The following is a 17,133-nucleotide window of genomic DNA, read 5'->3' as shown; positions in this document are numbered from 1 at the left end:
ATAAAATGAACAGTATAATTCTTCACTCATTATAGTATGAGTGGAATACGATTTGTACACTTCTTGATCTGCAAATATAATTTTCTCAGGTAAGAAAATGGCACTGAAGTTCTTATGATATAACAGTTGACTACAATTATGTTAATTTTTATTTTTACTGTAAACTGTTAAAGACAGATCTGCAGATAAACTTAATAATCTCAGAAAGTAGTCTTGATCCTTATGTATTGTCCATTAATAATGAATAGAAAAAAATGTCTATATACATTAACTGCTGAACTAAGGTAATAGGATTCACTCAGTGACAAATTTCTCCATGAATTTTAATAAGAACCAAAGAGTTGCTTTAAGAAGGCATAATGGCCACATGCCTTGATTCTTATGAACTGATCACTCGTAAAGGGTATAAAAAATGTTAATTTTAATTAACTGCTTTTCTTAATGGTGATGGGTTTCACTAACAAATATTTCTCCATGAATTCTATAATAGCTAGATTAACGATATCTGCATACTTTAAGGAAGCAAAATGGCCGCCACTTTTGAAGACCAATACCTTTAAGTATTTCTTGTCAATACCTAAAATAAAGTAATGAATTATTTTTAAAATATTAAAGTTGAAAGTTATTAAGAGTATATATGATATGTCTAAGAATAAATATGATTCTGTTATCATTCTTCTGATATTCAATTCTATTTTCTTTTAACTAGTTTCATATCAATTTTAGCAATTATATATATATTATTCAGATATGGTATAGTACACACTTAAGGGTTTACTAGATATTATTATCTAACCTCCATGGAGTCAGACTCATCATGAGAGGTACACACTATTGTACACAAAGCTCATCCCATGCCTTAAAATGATTCAATATATCTACATTCACAACACGCTCGGGCAATGCATTCCACTCGCCAACCACTCTATATAGAATACTTTGCATGGAGAGTGCAGGTTCTTTGCACTCTCCATGCAAAGAACCTGCTCCTCACTCCTCTACTCACACCTTCTTTATACAGTTTCCAGTAATGGCTTTTTGTTCTATGAAAAATCTCTTCCATGTCAACCTGATAACAACTTCCGACTAGCTTACATATGTACTGATAATCAGTACAACTAATAATTCATTATTAGTTTCCTATCAACATTTTCCAAATAGGTCAATTGTCAAGTCTGCTCTTTTCTATCTTCTAAAGTTCCCAACTAACAAATATCTTTTGTTGATATTTAACTTCCTATTTATTATTTAAGTGCAAATACCATCATAGATTACTTTAACTTACACATTCTTGAATATTGATATGTCAAATTGGTAAATGTACATGATGCTAGCCTCCTTTTGATAGCAAAGAATAAGCAAAATTATGACTCAGTAGGTGGTGCATTCATGGTTCTCACCAGTGATCAATGCACTACCAAGCAAAAGACAAGAAACCAATGCACCACTACATGGAGGAATAGAAACCATTATGCAGATAATTTTGTTTTTACTATAGCTGCCTTGAGTTTTTATTACATGCTTTTTCTTAGTAGTTTGAATTGGATTGATTGTGTTTTTGTTTGTTGTGGTATATTTATTTTTGTGGATTTTTTTCTTCAACAGTTTATTAGTGTGTGTGTTTTTGAGGCTGGTCAGGTGTGTGAATATTTTGGGTGGGGGAAAGGTATTTTGTGGAGGTAGGTGTGTATGGCGGTGTGTGTGTTTCAAGGTGTGTGTATTAATATGGTGGGTGTGTATTCAGAGGAAGACAGCAGGGAGGTTTTTGAGGTGGTGAAGATGGGCGTACATAGAATACTTCTTGAGGGCTGTAGGGTATTCCTGACCATTCAAAGTAAAGCTAACAAATTGACCACAAACAAAGAACACCCCAAAATATGAAAAATCATCAGATACACAGGAGTCAAGAACCAAAAAACTATATATTTTGAGATTAGGCATTCTTAGTTCATTTGAAGTGACGAAAATAAGGGAGATGACTTCGAAAGTGTTATGTGAGGTGAAAGGACACTTCATAATTTAAATGAACCAAAAGCATCTAATCTAGAAATGAACTGGTGTTTGGTGTTTTACGTTTGTGTTGCAGCTGTGAATTGTTCATTTCATTAACTTTAAATGGTCAGGTTAGCTCTCTGAGGACCACCAAGCCTTCAAGAGCTAACCTGACCATTTAAAATCAGTAAAATGAACAAATCACCACCTCAATACAAATTAAAAAAAACACTCCAAAAAAAGAAAAAAAAAACAATACTCAAAATTGGGACATCAAAAACAAAACACTTCTGGCCTGCAGCTGGAGATGTTTAGTTAACCTAATGCAGAACTAACCTAATATATGCCCACCTTCCATACTACAAAAAACACATTGTTGTGACAACCAAAACACCCACCCTATACATCTCCTCTAAAATACCTACCCACCCTCCCTGCTATCTTAACAAAAACACCACTCACCTGTCCTTCACCTCAAAAAACAGACCCACCCACTCACCTGAACCCAAAACAATACTATTGTTAATTTTCATACCAAGTTTATTTGGTATAAAAAACAACAGTTATCATACCATTTATTCCATTTAGTTAGGGAATCTTGCAAGTTTGTACTGGATTTATTTAGAAGTATAGCATCTGCATAAATGAAAGATTTGAGTAAATATCTCTTAATTTTGATATCAGGACTCTTCTTCATAATATGTTCATATTTATTATTATTACACCTCCATAGGATTGGCAGACTCATCATGGAAGGTTCATTCAACTGTCAACATTTATCATACAAAATCTTAAAATCCTTAACACTCCTTGCATTAACAACACATTCTACTAATGCATTCCATTCACTGACAATTCTCCATATAAAAAATCTACTTCTCACATTCCTCATCACCACACTCTTACATAACTTCCAGGGATGTCCTCTGGTTTTTCTCCTCTCACCCTCCACTCCTTTTATAATCCCATCTGCATTCATCCAATAAAATCCTCTCACTAGCTTAAATGTCTCTATCATATCACCTCTTTTCCTCCTATCCACCAAACTCTGCAATCTACATTTCTTCAACCTCTCTCCATAGTCATCATTTTAAAGTCCTGATATTGTCTCAGTCACTCGTCTCTGGACCCTCTTTAATGTTTCCATATCACACTGGAAACCAGGTGACCAAATTTGAGCATAATAGCCCAAGTGTGGCCTGACCAGTGCCTTATACAGTGGCACAAACACTTCTTTATCCCTACATGTTAGAGTACTTCTTATCACAGTAGCACTACAATGTGCAGTATTTGCAAAATGTCCTCTAAACGTCAGTCTACTGTCAACCATCACACTCGAATCTCATCCACTATATTAACAGTATGGCACTGTTAATATAGTGCACAGCCTTATATTTCTGCACTCCAAACTGCAACACCTTGCACTTATTAATATAAGTGCAAGGTGGCGCACTTATATTAATAAGTGCAAAACCTTGTAGTCTTAATAAGTGCACTTATTAAGACTATAACCCCACTCCTTTGTCCAAGTCAAAAGTCTATTCAGGTTGGCAGGAAAAAGACCCAGAGAAAGACCAAGATATAAGTGGATTGATACAGTAAAAAGTATCTAAGAAGCTAGAAATATAAGATCTAATAATGTTGGTGTCTTGACAGATAGATTGATTTGGAGGAAAATTGTAGACAGGAAGTTAGTAATGATGTAAGTTTCATTATAGTACTATTATATCCTGTACACCCTTTGAGGGTACATGTCAGGAATTTGATGATGATGATATACTCTTGTGTCCTGAATGAGCTAGTATGAGGATCTCTCTCAACAATAACACTCAATGAGGTTTTTTCATATTTCTTGTCTCCTGACCTGGCATGAAGATATCACTATCAACAATAATAGTCAATGACGCTTTTATTTCTTGTGTTTTCTCTCCATGTGAATGTGTGCATATCTTTATGCTGGAACATGGTATTAGTAATGACTACTTCATATGTAATAACTTTAAATTTAATCATTCATATTTAATAAAAAATATTTAATTTCTTGCGAAGAAAAGTAGCACCCTATTTGAATGGAGTTATGAAAAGCGTTTTTTTTTTCTTAATTATATCGTGTAGATTTTTATAATAGTGTTTTTGTGCTATAGTCAGACTGGATATAATCATTGTACTGGGATCTTGTAGTTCTAAAATGTTTGCTTCAGTTATTTTGATTAACATGGATGTATTATTTAACTTTACAAAAATGGTGGCAATAAAGAAGCATATGCCAGCATGGTTTTAAAACAGAAGTCTACAACTATAGGCCAGTCTGTATAACTGCGGTTGTGGTCAAGGTGTTGGAGAGATTAGTAAGGAATAGAATACAGGATTGGGTTGATGAATATAGCATTCTTTATGATGGTCAACGTGGATTTGTATAGGATAGCTCATGTTTTAGTAATTTACTTGCATTCTATGATAAGGTGACAAGTGTGTTGGATAAGGGAGGATCATATACAGTGATATTCTTGGACTGTGCAAAAGCATTTGATAGATTACCACATAAGTTGGTACAAGATGCAGTGGATGGGAACAGATAGAATATTGGTTAGATGGATCAGAGATTGGCTCTCTAAACGATACCAACAGGTTGTGTATGATGGAGCAGGGTTCTGTTCTTGGGCCTCTGCTGTTTAACTTGTTTGTAAATGATATATCCTGTGGACTGACTAGGGATCTTCAGTTATTTGCTGATGATGCAAAGTTGGGAAGAATTATAAGTAGCACTGCTGATGTAAAATCCCTTCAGGAAGATTTGAATAGGCTTTTTACTTGGACAAAAGAGTGGGGGTATAGTTTTAATATCAATAAGTGCAAGGTGTTGCATTTTGGAATGCAGAAATATAAGGCTGTGTACTATATCGATGGTGCCATACTGCAGGAAGTGGATGAGATTACAGATTTGAGAGTGATGGTTGACAGTAGACTGAAGTTTAGAAGGCATATTGCTAGTGTTGCAAAGGTTGCACATTGTAGTGCTGCTATGTACTCTAACATGCAAGGATAAGGAAGTAGTTTGTCCACTGTATAAGGCACTGGTCAGACCACACTTGGACTATTGTGCTCAGATCTGGTCAGCTTGTTTTCAATATGATGTGGAGACATTGGAGAGAGTTCAGAGACGAGTGACTAAGACAATGTCAGGACTTTGGAATGCTGACTATGGAGAGACGTTGAGGAAATGTGTATTGCAGAGTTTGGTGGTTAGGAGGAGGAGAGGCGATATGATAGAGACATTTAAGTTAGTGAGAGGATTTTATCAGATTAATCCAGAAGGGATTATAAAAAGAGTAGAAGGTGAGACGGGAAGAACCAGAGGTCATTCCTGGAAGTTATGTAAAAGTGTGGTGAAGAATGGTGTGAGGAGTAGATTTTTTTTCATGGAGAATTGTCAGTGAATGGAATGCATTACCAGAATGTGTTGTTAAGGAGTGTTAAGGATTTGAAGATTCTATATGATAAATATGCTGTTAGTTGAATGAACCTCCCACGATGAGTCTCAACTCCATGGAGGGTGTAATAATAATCATAATAATAAAATGAATATCAAATGTTTACATAGAAGGAACGGACATCAGAATTAGTGGTGGGCACAAAGGACTTGGATAGTGAGACAAAGAAAGTGGAAAGGAATCTGAAGAAGCTGTTGCAGGAGGTGAAGGATAATAGTATCATTGGGAAAGTGGTTAGTTTGCTGTTCAGATATCACAATAGTGAACTGAGAAGGAGAGCAATGATACTGAATCACAAGATGGCTGAATTATGCCACACAATGAGTATTCAATTTGTGAATGTATGGAATAAATTTGAAATGAAGTTAGAATGGTTCGAACCTGATGAAATGCATATGAATAGGTTTGGTGTTGGTCATTTAGAATGACTATTATTTCCTAAGAGTATACAGAGTTCATACAAAATTAGTACTGCTAAGAGTCAGAGAGAGAGAGAGGTTGAGGAACAACTTGTGAAAGGACAAAGAGGATGGATACAATGTTGAGGAAGTGATTATGGCTAGGCAGAGTGATGCAGTACAAAACGGTGGGGAAACTTTAAGCAATTTTCTTTTGGAAACTATTCCATACCAATTGGTTGAAATTTATATGTATAATCAAAGTTTTTTTTTTTAATTTTATTTATTTATTTTATTTTTTAAAAATATTTTATATATATATATATATATATATATAAATAAACATGTTGCTCTCCAGCCCAATTTAATTTTGTAACCTAATAGATAATAATAATAGGACTCTAGCTTTGATGTAGTAAAGGTTTTTTTTTTCACCAGAGGTCAGGCCAATAACTGTTGTAACGGTTGGTCAGTAACTTTAGCACAAACCATCTAGATCGTAGTGCAGATTGTTTCTCTGTATATATGTGTATGTTCCAGATGATGACCTTGATACGAAGGTCGAAACGTCGAGTGCTCATTTTGGTTTATATTAAACTAAAGTTTTGCTCTAACATGGTAGTTGTCTCCATAATGTATTCTGATCACCATGTAAGCATGAAAGAAAGGTGGGGGATGATAAGTATACAAATGAAAATCTGAGTTACGATCAGGGCAACAGGAATGGTCAGAATGAAAAGAGAGGTGTATTATAGCAGAGTGATGGTGTTAGTGGGAATGCCTCGAAAATTGTTATGCTTGTACACTTATATACAGAATATCAGAAATAAAGGAGCTGAGTTTGTAGCATTGATTGAATCAGTATGTCCAAAGATAATTGGCATAAGTGAAACTCATAAGTTGAGTGAGGATGATGTAAATAGAAATGGTAGGGTATAGAATTTTCAGAATGATTTAAATAGGCTGTCAGTATGGGCAAAATTGAATGGGTGTCAGTTTAATGTCAAGAAATGTAAAGATATGCATTTTGGGATAAATAGATTACAAGCCTGTATCATATTGATGGTGCTGTATTCCAGGAAATAGATGAAGCTAGAGATTTAAGAGTGGTGGTAGAAAGAGAGTTAAAGTTTAGAGAACATATTGCTAAGGTTGTTAAGGTAGCCCATAAGATTACTTGACTATTGAAGAACACATTAACAAGTAGAGATAAGGAAGTCTTCATTCCTCCTTATAAGGCCTCGATATGGCCACATCTGGATTACTGTGCTCAAGTCTAGTCCCCTGGGTTTCTTGAGGATGAGGAAGTGGTGGAGAGGATTCAGAGGTGAGTGACCTGTAGAATGTTCCCTATGAAGATAGATTGAAGGTATGTGAATTGCACAAGTTAGTTGACAGGAGAAAAGAGGTATATGATAGAAACATTTAAGTTGCTTAAAGAGTTTTATAGGATAGATGCAGGGGAAATGTTTCAGCACATAGATAGAGGGACAAGAACCAGGGGTCATCCCTGGAAGTTGAGTAAAGGTGTGGTTAGTAGATGTGTGAGGACTAGATTTTTTACTTGGAGAGTTGTGAATGAGTGGAATGGGTTGCCAGAGTCAGTTCTGAATGCTTTTTCTGTTAATGGATTCAAGGAGAAGTATGATAGATTGTGTAGATTGGTTTCCTGCAATGAGTCTTCGGACTCCATGGAGGTGCCCATCTTCTTCTTTGGTGCCTCAATCCGAAAATTGGTAAATATAGCAGCACATCACGGGAGGTCTCCGTATAATGATAATATATTTAAATTTTGTAAAAGCCTTTCATAGACTGTCACACAACAGGTTGGTAATTAAAAGCGGGATATCAGATTAGTGCAATGGATTGAAGACTGGCTGTCTGATAGACATCAGCAAGTTGTATATAGGAGGAGTGATATCCCAGAAGAGGAAAGTCACTAGTGGTGTGTCCTTCTGTTTTGGAGCTGTTGCTGTGTAATTAATATGTAAATGATATAGGAAAGGTTTGGAAGGAGTAGAACAGATGCAGTAGCCTTGCAAGAAGATTTGAATAAATTGGATGAATGGGTAAATTAACGGAGTTAGAGTTTAATGTTGCCAAACATGGCTGTTTTAAAATTTGAGAAGCAATGATAGGATATAAAGTATAAGATTGGTAGGGATATCTTAGAGGAGGTGGAGAGAATGCGGATCTGGGATTAATAGTGAATGGAGACCTGAAATTTGGAAGAAATTTTGCTAAAGCTGTGACAGCAGTACAGTGAATTATGACAATTATGCAGAAGACATTGATATGTACAAGTACAGATGTGATGATACCATATATAAACTTTGATTAGACTACATATGGATTGCTGTGCATGGATCTAGTTGCAAGGTTTTCAAAAGGATGAAGAGATGTTGCAAAGGATTCAGAGACAAATGACTAAGATGGTTTCTGGTCTCTGGCATGTTTAGTACAAAAGACAGATTAAGGGAATTCCATTTGCAGAGTCCAGTGGATAGAAAGGGGGGGGGGATGATCAAGACATAAGTTGGTACCAGATTAATAATGAGATTTTTCATAAAGTGGATGGAGAAGTGAGAACAAGCACTTCTCCATCCCTAGAAACTATATAATGAAGCTGTGAGGAGTAGGGTTTTTGCATTGAGAGTGGTTGGTGATTGGAATTGCCTGAAAGTGTGGTGAGTAAAGAGAAACGGTCTGATGCTATTAATATTTTTTTTTGTTTCTGAAAAGTATTCTATTTAGAAAAATGGTTGTGATATAAATACAAAGTATTACTAGTGCATAAGTAGAATAGGGAAAAATCCACTTAGTTCTCCAATTTATTTGTGATCACACAACTGTTAAAATCTTCTATTAATTTAATTAATTATAAATATTTCTTATATACCAGTAATGCTTTGTATTTATAGCATAACCAATTTGCTTAATGAATTACACACACACACCAAGAATAGTTTATTAAAATGCTAATGAAAATTACTAGTGGGTGGTCTCACCTTTTCTTATTTTCTCTCCATGGTTATCATAATACCACATATTTTCTTTCTTGGCTCCTAACAAACTTGCCATCCTATACATTAGTGTTTTCTTTGTGAGTGAATCATTTTCACTGAAAGCCAGTAAAAGCGGGAAATTTCTTGAAGATAATTCTTTCAGCTGATTTTTAGCCTAAGAATTTAAAAGACAATGGAAATTCTAAAAGTATCATGCTAAGTTACACAGTTACTAGTTTATAAACAAGTAAGAAAATGATCAAAGGCAATCATACAAAGGTGAAAATTATAACATTCATTAATAGTAATATGAATGTTATAACATTCATTATAACATTCATATTATTATTCCAACAAATACAGCCAAAGACATGAAAGAGCCAATATGAAAAATGCAGGCACCAAAAAATGCAAAACATATGAAAAATCACCACTAGCCTTCTACTTTAAACACACTTTTCCAATCACCAAATACACCTTTCCCCTCTTAAAAAAAACACATCACATTCATCTTAAAAAATAAACTCATTTCCTAATAAACCAAACTTTAAGAAAACTTCAGGAAAATAAAAATGCCAGGTTGGTCGATTGGTAGAGCCTCTGCTACTCATGCAAAAAGTTAAACCAGTTTGAGCACGGTTAGTAGTTGGAAGGGAGGTGTCACTTAATAATAATAAGCATATATAATGATCAAAAGTAACTTTAGTAAAAAACCACATTGGTAAACTTAATGTAAATGAGCTCATACTCTCACATCCAGTGATGTATTAATCACATGGCATCCAGTGATGTATTAATCAATGTAATCACATGGTTTTGTTGATTCTATTGGTTATCAGAGAGGAGTAGCACTTGTAAAGCAGTTTTCCATTTTCATCTGCTTCAATCAACAGTTACTTCACTTTTACTTTCCTTAAACAAAGAAATTCTTGTAAGAAGTACTTTGAAAATATTAGCACAGTCATTGCACTTATCACACTACATATTTCTGTAATTCTTAATAAATTTTTCCATTTTATTCTTTAAAATTCATAGATGCATGTGGTGACTTTCATGGTAAAAAAAAAAACAAAATTGTATGTGCAAGAGACAGACTGTACGTGAATAGTTGTGGTATCAGACATTTGAAGAAAATGCAAAATTTTGTTCAGTGAAAGATGAATGCGAATTATCAGGGAAATATCTGGGCAGTTGTACACATTGTTAGAGATGGTGAGTGTAATGACAGAGTGAGATAAGGAATGATAACTTGTTAGAAAGAACCCCAGAAAATGAAGGATTAATTCTATCAAGAAGGAAATATGGAAATAGATTTAGTTTGCAATTCAACTTAGCCAGGTAGCCAGTTGCATGCATTGTATGTAACAGAAGATACACGAAGTTTGAAGGTCTTGGATTTGATCACCTTATCACAGGATGTTATTATAAATGAGGTGTCATATCTCCATCCAGTTGGTGAGAGTGATCATGAAGTGATTACCTGAGTGGTTGTCAGCTATGCGAGGACTTCTGTGAGAAAAGGTTATATGTGGAAATACGAGACTGGTGATTATGAGAAGCTCAGGAGACAGCTTGCAGGTGCAGCATGGAATGAAGAGTTGGTCAGAAAGGAAATCAATGTTGCTTGGGTGATATTCAAGAACTATTTAGTCAAAGTAAAGTCAGTCAAGTGGGTGTGAAATGGATGAATGAAGAGATTACAAGCAATACAGAGGAAAAAGGCATTATGGAGTCCACATAAGAGGAACAGAAATAAACAATTCCATGAGGAATGGAATCGATTCCAAATGGGAATACAAAAAACTGGCAAGGAGAGTGACTCACAGTTGGTAAGGGTAGCAAAAGTTCAGTATGAGAAGCAGTTAGCTAATGAAGCAAAAAAAAAAAAAAAATCCTATGTAGTTCTTTCAATATTTAGCCAGCAAAAATAAGAATGATTATGGTAGGATGGCACTAATTAGAGAAAATGGTATAAGGACAACTGCTGTGTAGGATATAGTTGAGATACTTAATGAGCAGTTCATAAAAGTCTTTCATTCTTGTAGAATGTGACATCATGAAGAAATTGGGAATAGTTGATGATAGGGGAGGAGATTGACTATAAGTGAGCAAGAGGTGTATGGAGAATTGAGCTAACTTGATGTTAAAAAGGCTGTTGGACTTTATGATATATCACTGCATATTTTGAAGGAATGTGCCATGGAGTTGACATCTGCCTTGTCATATGTGTTTAATTACATTGGATCAAGTTCCAAAGGAGTGGAAGAAAGGCAGGATTGTACCACTTTGTAAAGGAAGTGACAGAATTCAAACATCAAGTTATAGGCCATCTGTGTGTCAGGTTTTGTGGTTAAAGTTTTGGAAAGACTAGTGAGAATCAGGATCCAGAATTAGGTTGACACCAATAGTATTATCTTTGATGAACAGTGCGGATTTGCTAAAGAGAAGTCATCTTTTAGTAATCTACTTACTTATTATAATAAGGTGACAGCAGCATTTGACGTGGGAGATGGATACACAGTAGTATACTTAGACTTTACAAAGGCTTTTGATAAATTACCACATGATAAGTTGATACTCAAATTCAAGTGGATGGGTTGGATATTAGATTAGTGCATTGGATTGGAGATTGACTGTCTGATAGATATCAAGTTGTGTATGGGAAGCAATATCTCAGAAGAGGAAAGTCACTAGTGGTGTGCCTCAGGGGGTCTGTTTTAGGGCCATTGCTGTTTAACCTGTATGTTAATGATATTGGGGATAAGATTTGAATGGGGGATATTTAGTTATTTGCAGATGATGCAAAGTTGGGAGGAACTATAAAGAGTAGAGCAGATATTGTGATCTTACAAGAAGTCTTGAACAGACTGAGTGAATGGACATGGGAGTGGGGATGTCTGTTCAATATTGCAAAAGGTAAGGGTTTTAAAATTTTGAAAACAAAGATGGGATGTAGAATTTCCTCTTGGTGGAGGAAATTGTTGGAGGTGGAGGAAATAAGAGATCATGGGGTGATGGTGAATAAGGATGTAAAATTTAGAGGACACATTGTGAAAATTGTGAGACAACAAGAATTCTGGGAATGATGCAGAGGATACCAACTTGTAGAAGTAAGGAGATTCTGGTATCATTGTATAAGGCCTTGATTAGGCTACTTGTGGACTACTGTGCACAGATTTGGTCATGTGGTTTTGAAAATGATGAACGGGTGTTAGAGAAAGTCCAGAGGCAATCGACCAAAACAGTTTTTGATCTCTGGAATGTTGGATATGATGCAAATTGCATCGTTTCAACCCCTTCCTCCTAGTGGATAGGAGGAAGAGGGGTGATATGATAGAGACTACAAGTTAGTAATGGGTTGTTATAGGATTAATGTTGAAGAGGTTTTTCATAAAACGGTGAGAGATTGGAGGAGAACAACAGGTCATCCCTGGAGGCTGTATAAGGAAAGTGTGAGAAGTAGGTTTTTTTACATGAGAGTTGTGAATCATTGGAATGCATTGTCTGCAGAGAATTGGAATGTGGTTAAGGCACAGTATGATGAGCTGTGTGTATGACAAAAGGGATCGTCTAAAAGAGTCTGTAATTTCATGGGATCTTAGGATAATAATAATGGTGAATGATTCTTAGCAATGGTAGCGAATTTAAAAAAAAAAAAAAAAAACAATAGGCATTAATGAGACCTTGTGACAGAGGATATTATTACAGGAAAAGAATGTAATGGCTTCATTTTATTCAGTGAGGCCACACAAGAAAAGCATGTAAGTACTGCTAACTGATTACAGAGGAATTAAATCCAACCAGAGTAGAAATCTCCAATGGTGGTACTAGTACAAGTAATTAAGGAAATTGGTTTGATACTATTTGGTGTGAGACAAACGTCAACAGGAGAAAATATACATTTGGGTGCTGCTATAAACTAGGATACAGATATAGATATTGCACACAGCTCACTGTGCACATAACTCTGATGGATACAAATACTACCATTATAAATGATTTCAACTATGCAGAATATATATGTATATATGTGCACATTAGAAGACAGAGATAGCATGAAAGACAAAGGAAAATGAATCTGTAGAATTCTTCTTCTTCAACCATCCATCCCTTATGATGGTAGAGTACCATGATTGGGCATGATGAGTTAATGCAGCTGACATGTCACTCCTCTGCTGAATCTCATAAAGGTAAGTATTTTATACCTGTAGATCTGTATGGCTGATTTCCCTGTTCTGAGGAAAGAAAAACCTATAGCGCTCCATAAAAACCAACTAACTCAGCATTTGATTGAAAAGATTTGATAAAGGTTCATCATGTCACAGACAGGATTGAACTGGTGTTTTTGCAACAAAAGGGCTTGTCTATACCAACTGAGCTACAGAAGTTCATTTACATAATTACTCAGAAATAATTACCTTAAGCAGCATGTGATGGGAGGGACTCATGGTACAAGACCATTGAAGTAGTAAAAGAATGTAAGAATCCTGTCTATAATAATAAATAAATAATAATTCCTAAAATAAAGAATCAAAAGGCTTCATTTCAGCAATGCAAAATTATATAAATCAAGTGGATATTAAATCCAGTATTATTTCAAAGCTGAATGTAGAAACTATGAAAGTTTTATAAAAAAAAGTTCACTAGAGAGTTTACAGGAATACACTTGCCGGCATTTACGAGTTGCCGTAGAGTGGACCATATAGAAGACTTGTCCAAGTATCCATATATTTGCCGTTTATTGATACATTTTGATAAGGTTTCACTGGCCTGATAACTGTTTCAAACTGGTCGGTTCTCCTCAGAGACCACTGTTTAAGTAAAGTACCTCTCTAAAAATTAGGCGATCCCCCAGACCACTCCCAACAAGTGACTGAAGGATCATCCAACTCAGCATTGGTTCCACTCAGTGACACTCACTCCACCATTGAGAAGAACCACTCATATTCCAGGGAAAAGTATCCACTGACATGGCCCTGACAGAAGGCCAGAAAATGCCAATCCCCAGAGACTCAAATTGCTCTCTCAAAGCAAAATCTTAGGAGTCAGACCCAGAAGACTTAGGAGCCTCAACAGGAGCCAGGCCCCCAGAAGAAATCTTAAGAGAACAAAAACTCTCATTCAGTACAAAGGAATTCTAAGTGTCGGAGAGGTATATTTTTTGTAAGCAAACTCTCAGTTGGTGCGTAAAGTATTTACTAAAATAAAGAGCCCAAAGGCTTCAGTTCGGTGATGCAAAATTATATAAATCAAGTGGATATTAAATCCAGTATTATTTCAAAGCTGAATGTAGAAACTATGAAAGTTTCATAAAAAAGTTAACTAGAGAGCTTACGGGAATACACTTGCCAGCATTTACGAGTTGCCCTAGCGTAGACCATATAGAAAACATGATCGCTTGCCCAAGCATTCATATATATTTGCCTTTTATTTTTATGGTCTGCATGCTAGGGCAATTCGAATGCTGGCGAGTGTATTTTGTTAGGTCTCCAGTCAACTTGTTTTTTATGAAACTTTCATAGTTTCTACATTCAGTTTTGAAATAAGGCTGGATTTAATATCCACTTGATTATATAATTTTGAATCGCTGAACTGAAGCCTTTTGGCTCTTTATTTTAGTAAATACTTTACGCACTGACCGAGAATTTGCTTACTCGAATACACCTCTCTGACACTGTCAGAGAGGTGTATTCGAGTTCCTTAGTACTGAACGAGAGTTTTTGCTCTCTTAAGGTTTCTGCCTGTTCTCTGAGGAGAACCAACAGTTCGAAACAGCTGTCAGGCCATTGAAACCTTATCAAAATGGACCAATAAAAGGTGACTATATAGATGCTTGGGCAAGCAATCATGTCTTCTATATGGTCTGCATTAGGGCAACTCAAATGCAGGTGAGTGTATTCCCGTAAGCTCTCTAGTCAATGTTTTTATGAAACTTTCATAGTTTCTACGTTTGTCTTTGAAATAATGCTGGATTTAATATCCACTTGATTTATATAATAAAATAATAATACAGTATAACTTACTTTCCAATATTTTGAATAAGCAGTAGTAACAGCCATGAGTAAGACATTGTTTATATCACTCTGTTTAAATGGAATCATAAACAATTTCGTCAGCTGCATTCCATATGCCTGTAGAAATTCATATCCAGCTGGATATTCACTGATCCATGCCAATGTTATCACCAACAGTATCCTTATAGGATGATTCCTGTAGTATGAATACATTTATTTAGCAGGGCTCAAAACTCTTTTCAACATTGCATATTAATATTCATACAGAAATAAACCAAAAACTGTAAACAAATGTATAATTACCCATGAGGCACTTACCCATGGATTCAGACTCATTGAGGGAGACTAACCATTCTTCACACAACACCCATCCTATCATATCTCTCTATAATAAGCATTAATATACTTAATGCTTGGCAATTTTATTAAGTACTTAATCAGGAAAAATCTGCTTTCAAGATTTTTCTAAAAGATGCTGAAAAGCCTATTTCAGCGTCTAAAGAACTGTACTTCATTCTCTTCACAGTGGTGTAGCTAGAGCTTTTGCCACCTGGGGCGGTCCCTGTTTGCCACCCCTCTCAATACACACCAAAAATACTATAAAAAGTCAAAATGACATATAGGGAAATAAATTAAAAGAGTGTTTATTTTTGGAGTAAAACTTTAATTTCAACATTCTAAAATGTTATTTTTCTTGCTTTTCTGTTAGCAAAATCGATGACATTGGCAAAGTCTATTTTATAGTAATGTAGTTAATTCTTAATCAGTTTTATTTAGAAAAACTCCTCTCACAAATAGCAACACTTACAGCAATTGTGAGGAAAATTCGCAGTAGTATTACAATATTTGGAAATGAGTTCTCAAGACTGTATTTTAGAATTAACTGCAAAAGTTCAAAAAGGTTCAAAGTGCCACATAGGAAGGAGTGCCCCCCCCCCCTCTAGCTACGCCTCTGTCTCTTCACCCCTATATCTGTTTACCCTGTAGCTTTATATTTTATTTATGTCCTTTGGCAGCCATCCTTCTTCCATTCACTGTACTCCAATTCTTTTGGTGTTCTTTTATTTTATCATTTATTGCCTATATTTTCAATTCCTTATTCCATTCTTGTACATCCTTTAACTTCTCTAAGAAAATTTATTTTATCTGACTGTGTTCTATTTACAATCAAGAAAAAAAAAAATTGCTAAGAAACAAGAATTTCTGGCAGCAACAGCATTAAATATGTAGGAATGCTCTCTTTTGGTCCCTAAGTGGATATCGGTATCAGCTAAAATCACGGCTAAGCAACTAGAGCTATGAAGACAGTATGTTATGTTTGTTAAATGCATGTTTATCTGTTTTGCGAGTGAAAATATCCCTTAAAGTCTTCACATCCTAGATAGGATTCAAACTGATGTCTTTCCAATCAAACAACAAATGTCATATTGTTCACGTCAACTATACTATGGAGGTGTCACTAAGTGAAAAGAGTACTGATTAAATAAAGTAAAATACATTGTTTTATAAAACAATTAAACTTAATAACATTTATAAAAGTAATAAATCATGTGATTTTTTAATGAAAGATTATTTCTTGGGCATCTTCATGGATTCAGACTTACTGAGGGCGACTACTAACCTCTTCTTAAAATCATTCACTAACGATGCACTCCCAACCATCTCTGGCCACCCATTTTTCCACCAATTTACTGCTCCCAAGCAAAAACTTGCATCTTTAGCAGCCTTGTTAACAACACACTCATACAATTTTCAGGAGTAAACCCTTGTTCTCTTCTTTCCTGTCATGTATACTGAAAAAAAGACTTCAGTGTCGATCCTATAAAACTCCTTTAATAATGTCTATGCCTCTATCATGTCCCCTCTTATTTGCCTATCAGCTAATTTTTGAAGGCCATAGACTTTTAGTCTATTCTCATAGGGAGCATTTCATAGCACCTGCTTTAATGTTGGTCACTCACTCACTTCTGGATGCTTTCCACCACATTATCCCATGCAATCCAGATGAATAGTCCTGTACTCAACTCCATACACTACTCTTTGATATCTAACCATCAGCCACTCTCTTATCCAAAACACCAGCTTCACATATACTCACACACATTTGTTCCAATTTCTACAGATTTCCATGTGGAATTTGTCAAATGACTTTGCAGAGTCCAATAGTAACACTAAGTAGCCATTTCCATTTTTCAACTCAACTGTCATTGTATTATAAAAACTAAGAAAATTA

The 17,133-nt window shown here is 35.3% G+C and overlaps 1 protein-coding gene across 1 annotated transcript in view; it reads right to left on the bottom strand.

The window, feature by feature from the left end:
- Positions 1 to 221: 221 nt before the first annotated feature.
- LOC150092656 (uncharacterized) overlaps positions 222 to 17,133 on the bottom strand; it is a 95,939-nt gene continuing 79,027 nt past the window's right edge. Inside the window, exons 5-7 of the mRNA XM_090414252.1 lie at positions 14,910 to 15,096; positions 8,890 to 9,061; positions 222 to 577 (exon numbers count right to left, since the gene is read on the bottom strand). Coding sequence (XP_090270378.1) covers positions 426 to 577; positions 8,890 to 9,061; positions 14,910 to 15,096 — 511 coding nt within the window. The 3' untranslated portion in view covers positions 222 to 425. The remainder of the gene's footprint in view (positions 578 to 8,889; positions 9,062 to 14,909; positions 15,097 to 17,133) is intronic.

Source organism: Typopeltis vanoorti, chromosome 25 (genome assembly GCF_054136105.1).
Source record: "Typopeltis vanoorti isolate ZY-2024b chromosome 25, IOZ_Tvanoo_1.0, whole genome shotgun sequence".
In the NCBI taxonomy this organism is placed as follows: domain Eukaryota; kingdom Metazoa; phylum Arthropoda; class Arachnida; order Uropygi; family Thelyphonidae; genus Typopeltis; species Typopeltis vanoorti.
The sequence above is the reverse complement of the archived record's forward strand: the minus strand, read 5'-3'. Positions and strand labels throughout refer to the sequence as shown.